The sequence below is a fragment of the Alligator sinensis genome, unplaced genomic scaffold, assembly GCF_000455745.1.
Source record: "Alligator sinensis unplaced genomic scaffold, ASM45574v1 scaffold85_1, whole genome shotgun sequence".
Lineage (NCBI taxonomy): Eukaryota > Metazoa > Chordata > Crocodylia > Alligatoridae > Alligator > Alligator sinensis.
The window spans coordinates 4,306,353-4,320,731 of record NW_005841891.1 but is presented as its reverse complement, the minus strand read 5'-3'; the positions used below and the strand labels follow the sequence as shown (position 1 = coordinate 4,320,731).

General features: G+C 44.6%; 1 protein-coding gene across 1 annotated transcript in view; it reads right to left on the bottom strand.

The window, feature by feature from the left end:
• Nucleotides 1-8,439: 8,439 nt before the first annotated feature.
• Nucleotides 8,440-14,379, bottom strand: part of LOC102368845 (inverted formin-2-like) — a 22,486-nt gene continuing 16,546 nt past the window's right edge. Inside the window, exon 15 of the mRNA XM_006018058.3 lies at nucleotides 8,440-11,089. Within this exon, the coding sequence (XP_006018120.2) occupies nucleotides 11,064-11,089 (26 nt within the window). The 3' untranslated portion in view covers nucleotides 8,440-11,063. The remainder of the gene's footprint in view (nucleotides 11,090-14,379) is intronic.

Genomic DNA, 14,379 nt, shown 5'->3' with positions numbered 1-14,379 from the left:
ATTCCTGAATGCCCTTGGTGAGCCAGGGGGGCTTTTGGGCACTCTTGCCCCCTTTGCTTCTTGTTGGGATTGTCACCCCTTGGGGTCCAAGTATTGTCTCCTTAAGGAATGACCACTTGTCTTGGGCACCCAGTTCCTTTACTCTCCAGGACCCTAGTGCCTCTTCCACTAATCTCCTCAGCTCATTGAAGTTGGCCCTCTTAAAGTCTAAGGCTACTGCCTTGCTGGACACCCTGCGCCGGATGGTGAATTCCAGCAAGTGATGATGGCTACCGCCCAGGTGGTTGAGGAGCTGGAGTACCCTCACTAGGTTGTTGCCTGTGGCCAGGACCAGGTCCAGCAGGGCATTCCCCCTGGTAGGACTGTGCACCTCCTGGGTTAAGTGGAGGTCCTGTATCTCAACCAGGAACCTCTGTGAGTGGTCAGACCTGGCTGACTGCCCCCTCCAGCAGATGTCCGGGTAATTTAGATCACCCATGACCACTACATCCCTTGCCTTAGGTGCCTCCGCAAGCTGACCCAAGAATTCGTGGTCCAGCTCTTCCCCTTGGTTGGGAGGTCTGTAGTAGACCCCCACTGTTAAGTCCCTTTCCCCATGACCCGCCCTGTATCCTGACCCAGAGCACTTCATCCTGCCCCTCCTCTGACCCCATCCTGCTAGTTGAGGATGTGTATTGTTCTTTGAGGTAGAGGGCCACACCCCAACCTTTCCTCCCTGTTCTATCCTGCCTGTAAAGCCTATAGCCCCTAACGTTGCCTGCCCAGGCATGGGATGAATCCCACCAAGCTTCTGTGAGCCCTACTATGTCCGAGTTTGAACTAGCTATCCAGAGGGTGAGTTCCTTCTGCTTATTCCCCATACTATAAGCATTGGTGTAGAGGCATTTAAGGCCTTGAATTGGTGCGTATGCCACCCCCTGATTCTCAGGACTATCTGGACCCCTTCTGCCTACCTGGGTACTCCTTGTGTATGTCACCTCTCTTGGTTGGGAGGTGTCCTCAAGTCCTCCTGTGGCTCCATCCCCCAGCAAAGCTAGTTTAAAGCGTGCGGCATGAGATCAGCCAACCTGGAAGAGAAGATGTGCTTGCCTTTAGGAGAGAGGTGTAGCCCATCCCACCCAAGCAAGTCCCCTGCACGAAAGTATGGGTCATTATCCAGGAACCTGAGGCCTGCCCGGCGGCACCAACTCCGTAACCACTGGTTGACCTCGCCAATGCAGGCCTTGTGTCGCCGTCCATGCCCACTCACCAGGAGAATAGAGGAGAATACCACCTGTGCCCTCGTCTCCTTGAGCTTGGCCCCCAGGGCCTTGAAGTCCTTCATGATGCGGTCTGGGTTGCCTCTGGCCATGTCATTTGTTCCTACGTGGATGAGAACCATTGGGTACTGTTCTGAGGGTCGAATGTAGGCGGGGATCCTCTCTGTGATGTCCTGAATCCGAGCCCCAGGCATGAAGCAAACCTTTTGTGCCATGGGGTTGGGTTGGTAGATGGGACCCTCCACACCCTTAGGATGGAGTCCCCAATGACGAGGACCCGGCATTTCCTTCTCCTGATGTTACCTCTCTGCGCCATCTGTGTTGTGTGTGGAGTGGCATTGTCCCCGCTGGAGGCATCCCCTTCATCCTTCTCCGTCATGGCTGCCAGGGCCTTGTACCTGTTCCTCAGTTGTACCTGGTTAGTACCCCTGGTTAGTTAAGGGCTCCTGAAAGTTGGGAGGGCCTCCCTGAAGTTACCAGCTTCCTTGTAGGGCTTGAGAAAAGCCCATGGGCATTGGGCTGAGTAGAGTCCTAGGGCTCTGCTGGGACCCCCTGTTGCTATTATTTCATCTGTTGTTTATTTGTATTTATTTGTGGCTTATTTATTTTTCACCCATACTTATCCATAGTTTATCGATAGTATTTTGGGGTTTATCTGTTTCAGATCAGATACTTACCTGTATCTAGAGCACTGGTGTAAGGTTTTATAGCATTTACCCAGAGGGTATGGTTTGTTATTTGTTTAGATATCCTATATATTATTGTACATGTGTTTATAGCCATGTTTTTTTCCTTGTGATAAGTAAATGTAAATAAATTTGTATATAGTTAAGTCCCCTGACTGTCCTGGCCTGGTTCTATAGGGATGGAGGGAAACTGAGCAGTCTGCAGTTCCCCCGCCACAGCACACCCCTGCCAGCTAACAATTCCCTTCAATTGGAGAAGGGGAGTATATACCCGAGTTACCTGGGCTACATTCCTTTGCAGACAAAGTTGGAGGCTTTTTCTTAAGTTAAAAAAAACAATTACATAATCTCTACAGAAGTTTAAAATGTTGCTTTAGGACTCCATTTAAGACTGGAAGAAATACAATAAGGTTGTTTTGTTGGCTAAGTGGATAGAGAGTAACTGTAGCATAATCTATATTTATATCTAAAATAAGCAAGGAGTTAATCACATATGTAGTTTATAACTATTAAAGAGAGTGCATATTTTTTTTTCTCCCAAAGGACAATATTTATTACAGATGGGATTTAGGATTCTGCTTGTCTCAGCATCTGTGAATAGTTGGATAAAGAGAGATTAATAACCCTGGTGGTTTCAATATTTTTTTTTCTCATTATAGTTTGCAGTTCTGCAAAAAATGAAATAAGAGAGATTCAAGGAAATGTTAATTCCTATCTCAAGATGCAAATTATATTTAACATCTTGTTATCAAAATGTTTTATTTCTAACAATGTCAGGGAAAGTGATACAGTCTTCAAGAATTTGCTGGATTCTGGTTTTGGAGAGAGATTGAGTGCCTTGGAAATTACACTTTGATTCGTAATGCTACTTATATTAATATTGTTCTTTCAATTTTGTACCATGTCAACAGGAGAAATGGAATGTTAACATTGCTTATTAATGGCAATATCTCTTCTGTAGTGTGTTTTATCAGCAAAAAGCAAAATGTTTTACCATGGAAGTTGCTCTTATCCGTATTTCACAGATGGGGAAACTGAGGTACAAGGAGTTGGAGTGACCCCATCCCCTGTCCGCTCTCCCAACCCCAGCTCCTGGCTCCTTTTAAAGTCCTAGACTCACTGGCTGCTGCCGGGCAGGGGTGGGGGTGGGGAATCCCTGCTGCACCCCACTGCCCCAAGCAATAGGGGGACTCGACCTCAAGGCTTCTGGGGGCTCGTGGTAGCTGCAGCAGCAGGGAACTAGGGCAGGCAGGGGGCTGGGGGAGTGGGTGGGGTTCAGGGGTGCTCAGAGGGGCTGGGAGAGCAGGCATGCGCTCAGAGGGAATGGGGCCTTGCGGGGGTCCCTCCCATGGTCCCCTTCCTCCTCCACCTCCCCCCTTCCCTGCACCTATTTCCCAGCACAGAGTCTGGGTCCAGCTCCCTGCCGCAGCAGGTGGGGACTGGCTGAATCTCTGAAGCTCTCAGAATCTTTTCCGAGTTGATTCGGGGAGCTTCGAATCAATTCGGACCTTTTTATTGGTCTCCTGATTCGATTCAGATTCAGCTACAGAATTGGGCCAAATCTCCTCCAAATCGAATTGGCACTCGGAGCTTCACACAGCCCTAAATTCTACTATACTTTCTAAAGTTTGTATAGATGTAGATTGTATGGCTTGGAGAGTTAGCAATAGGAAATAAAAGCTTTCATCTCCACCATACTTGTTGGAATCCAGCTTGGTCGTGTTTGAAAGTGTCCCCATGTGATGGCTGTCACAGGATCCAAGTGAAACATGATGGTCTCACTCCAGGTTCTTCTGAGCATCACTACATATCACAACCTAGGCTGAGTTATGCTGAGGCCAGGCTAGATGACCACAAGGGGCCTTCTGGCCTTAAACATGTATGAAAACCTTCCATTACAATAGGCATCCATAGGTTTGCAGAAAGGCCATGTGTTGACCCTATGTTGAAAGTTGACTACCTTCTTGCTTATTCAGTGGTCCCTCCAGGTTAGCCATGGGGTAGCTGTGTTGTGGATTAATAAAAATCTTTAATTTCAGGAGGTGGTCAGGTGACAGTAATTGCTGAGCATAGTAATTCTTCCTGGGGTACCTCCTTTCTGATGTGTGGTGGTGGGGTGGTCACATTACAGCATATTTCTGAAAGGGTGTCTGGACTCCTTTGGCTCGTGCCTTGGCATCAGGTGCTAGCTATATATGTGGCAAAGCAAGTAGGGAAAATGGTGACAAAAGCCAGTGACTTTCATAAGAAGCAGTTCTTCAGGTGGTATGAATAGTATGATCCAGTGGCTTTGTCTACCATGTGTGGCCTCAGTCCTGCCTAGTAGGCCTGTGCGAAGCAGAAAGTATAGGGAATCACTACCCCTATTGAATTAGGCTAAATCCAAAGATATGGGGCTGCCAGCACTGCCTGCCTCGCCCTGGCATTGTGGTGGGGGTAGGGGGAGGCAGCCGGGGGAGCAGCTGGACAAGCCGCAGCTTCCCCCCGGACTGCTGGCTCAAGCCGGGGACCGTCTGGCTGCTCCCGCCAACACTGCCTAGTGTCTTCCTGTACAATCTATGGCTGCATATCCGAATCTCTCTAAGTTGATTCAGATTTGAAGATTCAGCTGCTGAATCTCCTCCAAATTGAATTGGCTACTGAAGCTTCGCATGGTCCTACTGCCAAGCGAGTGGCAAGTGACTTCAGTGGAAGTAGAGGATGCTCAGACTCTAAACTTATATCTCTAAATTTTGCAAAACCTATGTTCATTCTGACCCCACCTCCATAATCTCATATGACTTGTAAGCAGGTGCCTTTATTTATTCTTTTTTTGTCTTTTTATATATTCTTCACTATGGCAAGGATGAATGAATTCACTTGTATTGTGACTTCCTTTTTGCATTCACATTCCTAGACTTGTTTAACTTCCTTATTTTGTAGTTCTGCCCTGATTAAAGCAGGCTGTGTTTTGAATATTGAATAAATGCAAACCCTATAATTACTGTGTGGGTGTTGTGAGCAAAGGATTTTGAACTTCTTAGAAAACAGAAAATATAGAGGGGAGGATCCAGGGAGGGTGCAGTTGCACCCCCCCTTTGGTTCCTGCTCCCCTAAACTTTAAAATGAACTGCCTGGGAAGGGCAGCAGCATATCTGTTCAGGTAGTGCTGAGAGTCAACTGACTTTGTGGCTCACTGTAATCTAATTGATTCCTGAAAATCTTGGGTGCTAATGACCCTCCTTCCTTTTTAATAATCTGGGTGCTTCATTGATCAATTTATCCTTTCTTTGGCAATTTTGGTATCTGCTAGCCACTCCTGGTGATGTCTTCCTTCTGTTTCACAGACCTGCAGAGTGTTTTGAGTCCTAGCTAAAAACCTTAATTCTGGTTAACGTTAACTTGGATATGGAGATGATTGACAGTGAAGTGTTGGATGCACTGTCAAGATTATCAAGACGACTAGATTTTGTTTCACAAATCTGAATAAGAGATGTACGCTGAACTATGACAACTACAGGATTAATAAAACAGTATCTTTAGACTTTTGCCTAATTAAAAAAAAAAAAAGCTAATTGGTGTGTATTCCAATACAATTATTAATCTTTCCTTAATACAGCCCTACCCCCCCACCCCCCGCCCTGTTTATTAGTAAAGCTTCTGGTTTCTTTTTACCTGGAGAAAAATGTGTGTTGTGATGTGCCACACTATCTGCAACCCCCCCCGCCCATGAAACCATACCTAGCTTTGCTTTAGAGGCTTAATAAATGTAATTGAGTCACCTTGATAGCTTGGCTGGATTATGAGATGCCATGTAAGGGAAACTTTGCCCTGTCCCAATTCCTTCCAAGTCCTCTGGGTGAGGAGAGGGGAGTCTTAGGGTGAATATTTAGTTAATACCTTTTGGTTCTTTTGGAAAATGAAACACTGTCAGCTCCGGTCCAGCCTTGCTCCCCTCATCTGGGATTGAGAACCACTTGCCCGCTGCTGACAGGACCAAACCAGTCTGATAAACCTGTACAGAACATACTAGAAAAGCAAATGTGTGAATGTTCTTTCAGGGGCATCTACCCTGCCATCAATATGCTTCATTGTAGCATTCATTTTAGTTCATTTTGCAGGCCTCCTTTTCAGTCTGTTCCAAGTTCCTGTAAGGAACAGCGGTAACTTATCTTGCTTCCCCCAGGCTAGGGACAGATGTTGCACGTAAACTGGTATAAGTGATTGGAAACCAGTTGAGATTTCTAGCACAACAGAAGTTCAGTGTATATGAACTGCTTTTAGAATTTCTGGAACCAGTTTAAGGCCATTAGATGGATGTAGTATCAGACTTAACTGATTTAGGTTAAGTCAGTTTTTTGAAATTTTGTCCCAGATTCAAGTTAACTTGCAGTCCCCCAGCATCCCAGGATTCTTTGCACCTCCTCTGCAACCCCCCCTGCCCTCCCCCCTTCATAGGGTGGGCAGGCTAGCCTTGGCCCAAGCTGTCTGCTCCAGCCTAGCAGGGATGCATGCTCTAGCGCCCCCTGGCTTCTGGCCTGGGCTGCTGCAGGCATGTGGGTGCAAAGTGAATGTCCTGAATGTCTGTTCACTTGTGTAGATTGAATTGGTAAGCATCTTAGATTAACCTGCAAAGATTGAATCGATTCCGTCTCAGGCTTTTTGACTGTCTGCATTTAGCCTCAGAGGCTATGGGTCACGGTTCTTTGGACTGCAGTCTGCTTTTCTCCCTCGTGATTCCTCAAGGTGGTACTAGCCAAATGCTGATACTGGGTGCAAGGGAGTCTTGCCTACCACTTTTTTTTTAATCACAGTCTTGTCATTTATTTCTTGTTCTCTGATATCTAGCCTTGCATGATGCAGTTTGACCTAGATTTTTACATCAATAGGGCATCGGCAATGTTGGAATTAGTGTGTTAGCACTGATGAAGGTGTGAGCATAATATGTATTTAATGTGCCAGTCAGTTTGCAGAACATTATAAATGCCTGGTTTTGTTGGTGCCTGATCTCTGGCATCTCAGTTATGCTAGGGAAGCTGGCACTCACTTTTAGCCGTGGCATGGCTACAACATTGCTTCCAAATTGGCAAGCAATCAGGCTGTTGTTACACGGTAATATAAATGTTAGAGCCCTGCCTGCACACCAGTCTTTGCTGTTCCTGCACTGGTGAATTGTAGGTCCCTGTTTTCCCCGTTGCAGTCAATGCTCTAGACAGGGCAAAATAATTTTTTGCATCATTAAACACCATGTGACTGAGACCTAGAAAAACACTTTTGAATTGCTCCGAGTTTGCTTTTGGACACGCTTACTGTCAGCACCAACAACAACCAAAGTGTTCAGAGGATTTATCCCTTCACAAGTGTCTTTTAACAAACAGAGAGAGAGAGGCAGGATCTGGTAGACATTAGATTTTATTTTGATAAACATTGTATTGCACGCCAAGTAGCGTACTGCGCACAGAAGATGACCATCACATACAGAAAGCTGGAAACCTCACGCTGTGGAGCCTGGCTTTACACTTAGAGAGAATTAAGATTAGTTAATTCTGGTGGAAAGCATCACCTGGCTGGAATAGTGTGGGATCCACTGAATTTTCTCTCCCAAACTGCACATAACAGTAAACCAAATCAGACAGGAAATGGCACATGTGTGCTTACCTGTCTTGTATGCAAAGGGATTGACCCACACATTATGTAAAATCCTCATTTATTTTTGAGGTGAAAGAAGAAAGTTGTTAGCTCCATCTCTAAGGCTATGCAATTAAAATATGTTTGATAAAAATCCGTATGAGAGAGAGTAGCTAACAATTACTATGAAGAATATACTATGACTGATGTGCTTGGATGTTTTAGTAGAAGATGAAGCCCCTGCCCAAAGCCCAGATCCTGCAAAAATTTGCAAAGGTTCAACTATATATGTATGTGAATAGTCCCAGTGACATTATTCTTCAGAGTTAGGCAAGTATACAGAGTTAAGCATGTATGCCAAAGGATCAGGGATGTAGGCTACAGACAATGTACAAGTGGGAGAATAAGCAGAGTATAAAGGTATATAAGAACTGCTTCATGTTTTGTGTTTTCTTCACTGTGAGAAGAATAGAAATGATGTTTTCTATGCTAAAGCTGTCTATGCTAATGAGTCATTCTGCTATAAATCTTTATTTAGGCTTCCACTTGGATAGAATAGACCCCCAAAATGTTTAAAAATGGAGTTGGGCTCTCTCCTCTCCTCAAAGCAGAAAACTTTTGAATCCATATTCTGACCTTGTTTTAAATTCTAAATCTTGAAATGTCTCCAATGTTGGAACTTAAAGAAAAATGCTACTAGCTGCTCACAATTGTTGATGCCCTTGGTTTGGTATACCATATGCATACTACTGAGGGCATTTATACACATGCTGGGGGTTGGGGGGTGAGGGCACTTTAATTAGAGTGGCTCCAAGATTTACTTTAATTAAAGTGCCTGGAGTGTCACATGTATTGGTGTCCCTGTGCTGAAAAATGGTGGTGGTGGGGGGGTGCTTTCATTAAAGCTTGTCAAATGAGCTTTAGTTAAAATGCCCCCACTGCCATTTTTCAGGCGGGGATACTGATGCACGTGGTGCTGGAGTCTGCTGGAGTACGGTAATTACCATGTTCTAGCATACTCGATTAATCGAATCTGCTCTGACGTGCTGTAATTATAGCGCATCGGAGCAGCCTTGATGCACGTGTATAGCTGCCCTGAGTGTTAACTTGGTTCCTACAAACCTCTGGCTTTCACAGACTAGCTTGTTTGCTGGAATTTTGCTGCAGTTGTTGGAGGAGTTCCTGTCTGTGCAGGAAACTCATGGCCGCATTATGTGAGTGGAAAGCTATCGAAATAAGTGTCTCTGCTTTCACTAGTACTGAATTTTGGCTGTGCAATGACTAATAAGGAATAATCGGGAATAATTAGCTTGGTGACAGCAGTGAAGGGTGTGTGTAGAACCTGGGTCAAAATTTCCCATCCCACTCGAACTGAATTCTTTTCACCCTGTTTTGCAAATCTCCGCTCTTACCAAAAGCCTATTGTGATGGCTCTGATAACCATCGTGTTTTGACCTAGTTGCAGGGATCTTTTATTGTATGAGGGCACTGTTTTAGTTTAACAGATGCCTGGAAGGAAAAATAAGGACTGGAAGGATGGCTCAAGACAGGCCACTTATCAAATAAATGCTTGAATTTTGTTGGCTTTTAAGGATTTCTAGTTCCTTACCAACCGACCTGAAAAACCACTTTTTTTCAGTAGTGACAAAGCCCATATGAAGAGAAGAACAAAGGGAGCATGATACTCTAAAAAGGGTCTGTCTCCTAATATACCAGAGGGGGTAGATTGAGGGAGCTGGATTAAAATGGGGGTGTCTGAAAATCTTAGGGCTGCCTATATTACCATCAGATGAGAATAAATTGTTATATGGAGAAGAGCAGAACTACAGGTGCCAGAGCCTGCTCAGATAAGCTAGGAAAATACTACTGGTACGCAGTGCTGCAGAGTGATGCCTGGTCTAGGAGTGGGAGAACTGCAGAAGTCCACCCTTGGATATAAAGGCATGAAGAAACACCAGAGGTGATGGGCTTGGACAGACCTGAAAAGGGACAAAAAGTGAAGCTGACCCTTTAACTATGACAAGCATAATTGTGACTAATCCCTGAACTTGCGTGTGCATGTTCTGATTACTATACTGAGATGTTGATGTCACAGCTCCATCAGAGCTAATGGAAATCTATATGCTTAAGTTTAGTGTTGGGCTTGGTTTCAAATTCAGTCATACTGAATTTCCAGAAAAGATTTCTTCAGCTTGGTTGGTCCATTCTAAACTAAGGATCCCTGTACTAGTTAACCAATCTTCTCTACAGTTGAAGCAAAGCCCTGATTGAAAGAGAAACATTTTAAATTCCTAACTTAGTTCAGCCCAGTTTCTGGTAAATGAATGACACTTGATCAAGTCTTCATAAGCAGAGCAAAAGAGCTTAGTCAGCACATTATTATATATGCTCAGAGTTACTGTATATTGACATGACTCTTAAAAGTAACAATATTTTCCCCACCCAGTTCCTATTTCAATGAAATACTGTAATATAGATTGAACAAATCTGTAGAATTTCAAATGGATAGCTATGTACAAAACTATGGTACAAGGTTAATATACAATATAATCAAGAAAGAAAGCTCGTTTTTTAAAAACACAATACTGCAGGCTTGTAATGTTAAAGCAGAACTTGTATAACTGCCTTTCACCATGAAGCAGACTCTAAATGTTCCATAGGTCTTTGCTAATGCAGAACCAGGGATATGCCAAATGACATGACTTTTAGGGCAATCTATTCAGCTCTTTCTCCTGATATTTTCACAATCTAGAAACTTTACGCTCTCATCCACTAAGAGCTTATGCCCATGTCTATGCATGTGAGAACGTCAGTGGAATTTCATGGCACCGTCCACATGCTTAAAGTTAACCATATGTGAGCTGTTGCAGGACTGCGCCTTCGGAGTTCACTACAGTAATCCTTTCCTTTGACAGATATCCCTCTACCTCAAATGACCACAATGGTACCGAGTTCACCTGACTAGGTCCAACATCAGTTACCATTGTTGGGAGGTCCCTGGAGCGGGGCAGTAAGAGATATCCAATTGGATACTGGTGAGAGTGCAATAAGTGCTTGCTTTACACAATTCAGTTTTGGAGACACTAAGTGCTCACTGCTGCAGTCATTTCTTTGTCTGCACTCCCACAATTCTCAACAGGAATTTGGCCTGCAAACAGATTGGAGGATTTGGCTCAAAGCAAAGTTAACAGGGGCTTGAATCTATTGGCCCTCCACACAGAGAACTCCCACCTGGTTCAGAAGTTCTGGGCGTGGAGCACTTGCAGTACCAGACCCTTGCAGGCCTCTCCCCTAAGGCACATACTGAAAACAGTTGCATCTCTTTCATCTGGAGTCTGTTTGCTAGACACAGAATCTGCAAGGAGCGATTAGGGAGACTGCTTTAGAAGAAGCTTTGCATTCCATCATTGCAACCATTATTAATAGAGGAATTTCAGCCCCACGGCACTCGCTTCCCAGGGAATGGCAGCATTGCATGGGTTTGTGAGCAGGTTGCTTTGTCTTCATTTATTTATTTTTTCTGCCTTGCTGTGATACCTGTTGGGGGCGGAAATAAAAAAAAAAAAATCAACAAGAAAACAATGCTGCGGTCAGTAGCCCCTGGGTGTGTGTAAGAGTCCTATACGTGGTGTGTTAAGTGGGGAAAAATGCTAGTATATCCATCAAATGAACCAAGCCCTCCCAGCACTTAAACTGATAAAAGTACTATTGGAATGAACTCTCTGAAAAGTCTCCCTCCTCCAGGCACCAATATTTTGACTTGGTTTTACTTGTTTCTCCATCTGTTGGTGTGGAGCCAGTCACACCCCAGATTCGGTAGGTCAGTCTATAAATCTCATGAGCTCCATGTTGAATCCAGAAGGAATATACTTCTAGGTTTTCAGCTGCATGTTAGTTAGACCCAGCAAGTTTAGGAATCAATACTGTTCACCCTGAAGGAGAAGCTCTTGGGGTTTCCATTGACTGGGACCCCGATCTGTATGCAAATCTCTGGGCAAACTTCCATTCACTTCACACAGAGCCCAGGGCCATGTCCCATGGAGGTAACTTGCACAAATGAGGTTTTTAGTGGGTATGTTGTTAGGCCCTCAGTTTGACATTTAGTTGGTCTTAATTAAATCTCCCTAACATATCAACTTTCAGAAGAAAATACTACTAAAAGTTCACTATTGAGGGTTTGGGTCTCAACTCGTACCTTAGCTCGTGTGAAGAATCCCTCCTGAGGGCAATGGGATTACTCACGTGGGCTAAGCACCGTAGGAAGTGTCCATGGGATCAGGGTTTCCTAGGATGCTGTCTTCATTATTAATCAAATAAAATCCCATGAACAGGTTACAAATGTGCACAGCATGGCCTATGCTGTATACAAATCCAAACGTTTGTGCTCAGGACAGTACTTGTACTCTAGTGGTAGATCAGAAAACAGTGTGTATAAAAAGCACTGGATCTGTTGCAGAAGGCAAGGTGGGCTTTTTAGGTCTCTGGTGTTAAAAAAACCCCCTGAAAATGGAAGACCCAGCACAAGAGTTATCCTAATTTTTTAAGACTGAAGAAATACAGTCCTCTGCCAGTTGACACTATGTTTGCTAAAGGTTGCCATATGTCTCACTTTTGTAACCCCTGATGAAATTAAGCTGGATTCCTTACGGGGGTGGGGGTGGGTGTGTGTGTGTGTGTGTGTCTGGGGTGGGGTGCAGAGGTTGTACTCGGACGTCTTTGAAGAGAAGTAGTGTGACGGGGACCCTAGTAATAGGTATTTACAGAAGATTGGGTTTTGTGCAGGAATTGCTGGGTGAGATTCTGTAGCCTGCATTACCCAGTTACAATGGCTTGTCTTAGCCTCAAATCTAGTTCTGGGGATGCACTGGGATGTACCAAATCCTATCTTTATTGTCCCAGATACACAGCATGCTAAATCATTGGTAATACAAAGACTTATCTCCGATTCCTGCAAAAAGCTCTGTGCAAGGAAATGCTTGTGCCCAACTGAGATCCAGTGACCTCAAAACACAGCAGCGGATTTCCTGAGAAAGAAGAGAGTCCTGAACAAAAACGGGTGCTCTGATTCAAGGCAAATCATGCTGTTATGGCCTACAAAATGAAAAGCAGCTAGGCAGCCTTTCAGCAGAAAAGAAGATGGGGATGGACATCTAGGCTCTTTGTCTCAGAGGAGATGATGATGAGCTTTGCTGGTTTCCTGGGTATGTCCCTATTCCCTCTTATAGGTAATGTCTACTGCCTGGTGAGGTCATATTGCTGCCATATGTACTGAAAGGCAGATGTTGGTTGGTAGGGGGAAAAAATGATGGCCAGAAAATTCTGTGGATCAGGAGTAAAGGGGCCTTTTTATTACCTTTTCCACTTTAAGTCATGTAAGCAAATGACAGGAACAGAGAAGAGGGAAATTGCCTTCAGGGTTAAGGGTTCACCCTTGCATTTGTCCTTTTCAACATTGAAACACTAGAGAGCGCTAAAAGACATGAAGCTGGGAGCCTGTCGCAGCTAAACAGGAGACACCTTGAGTTATAATATGCCTCTGTTTTTTTTTTTTATTCCTTCCTTTCAGGCCCTTTTGAAGCTTTTTCAGGCTTGATCTGAAGCCAATGAAGTGACTGGAGAAAGGGGGGCTGGATCAAACGCTTGGTGTAATTCATGTGTGGCCTTCCTGTTTGTTCTAAGGCCAGTCCAAGGATCAACTAGTCTGCCTCAGTTCCTTTTTGAGTCAGGATTTTTGGGACTGGCTTGTGGGCATCTCCGTGTCGGACTTTTTTTCATTTACATCTCTGAGCTCCTGACACCATTTGAATTAATGCCCGCTCTGTGTTGTAGTCACTGGCCCTCTTGAATCTGAATTATGGGCACTGTCTAGTGCTGCTGTTGTAAATCTTGGACTACCAGATACTCAGAGATGGCTCTGCCCTCAGTGCAAGTTGCATAAAAGTCTGGAGATGAGACGGCGACCAGGGCAGGAGTCTGAATGCACAGTGTCCTGGCCCAGTCCCTGACAGCCGGAGAGCAGCCTGTAGGGTACTGATGCAAAAAACCCAAATAAAGCGTCTTGGTGGAGTTTCCTATGACTCCTCCTCCGTCATCAACAAGGGCCCAGAAAGGAGACACTTTAGTTCCCAGAGATGACTAGGGCAGGATCTTACACGCTTACATAGCAAGAAACAGCAGATCCCGAGAAATGCATTTGATTCACAAAATAAGACCGACGGATTTCAGATTTGTTTAGTTTGTTTCGTTATAATAGCTCTTTATCAGAATACAAAGGAAAGCACGTAACAATGGCAGTTCAGGACGGATTTTTGGTTTTTTTGGTTTTACCCCCTTCACGCTTCATTTGCCTACAGGGGCTCTTGCTGCGGGGAACCAAACAGCAGCATCAGGCTTGGTAAACATCAATGTTGCTGTCATTTTTTTTTTTTTTTTGGTGCCAAAACACAGCAGTCCCCAGGCTGCATAGTTCAGGGGACCTCTCCTGCTTAACTTTAAATCTTTGCAAATTGAAGAGCTCAGTAATGAACAGCATTTGGGATTTGGCCCCTAGGTGGAGGCGGGAGTCTTGTTAGTACTCCTTTCTTGGCTCGCTAGACTGCTTTCAGAATTGCAGTAGCCAGTGTGGAGCTTTTTAAAAATTAGGTAAGTCCCATTAACCGAAACCTAGAGCTGGGGGCAGCCGTTTCTTCCAAAGGGCGAATGTACTGAACTCCCATTTTTACAACGTTTAGAGAAGTTATCAGACCAAAGCCAAGGATTTCAGTTATGCTGACAAGCTGGGTTCACATGATAAGGGAAACCAACAGCAGACTAGAGATTTTCTGCAG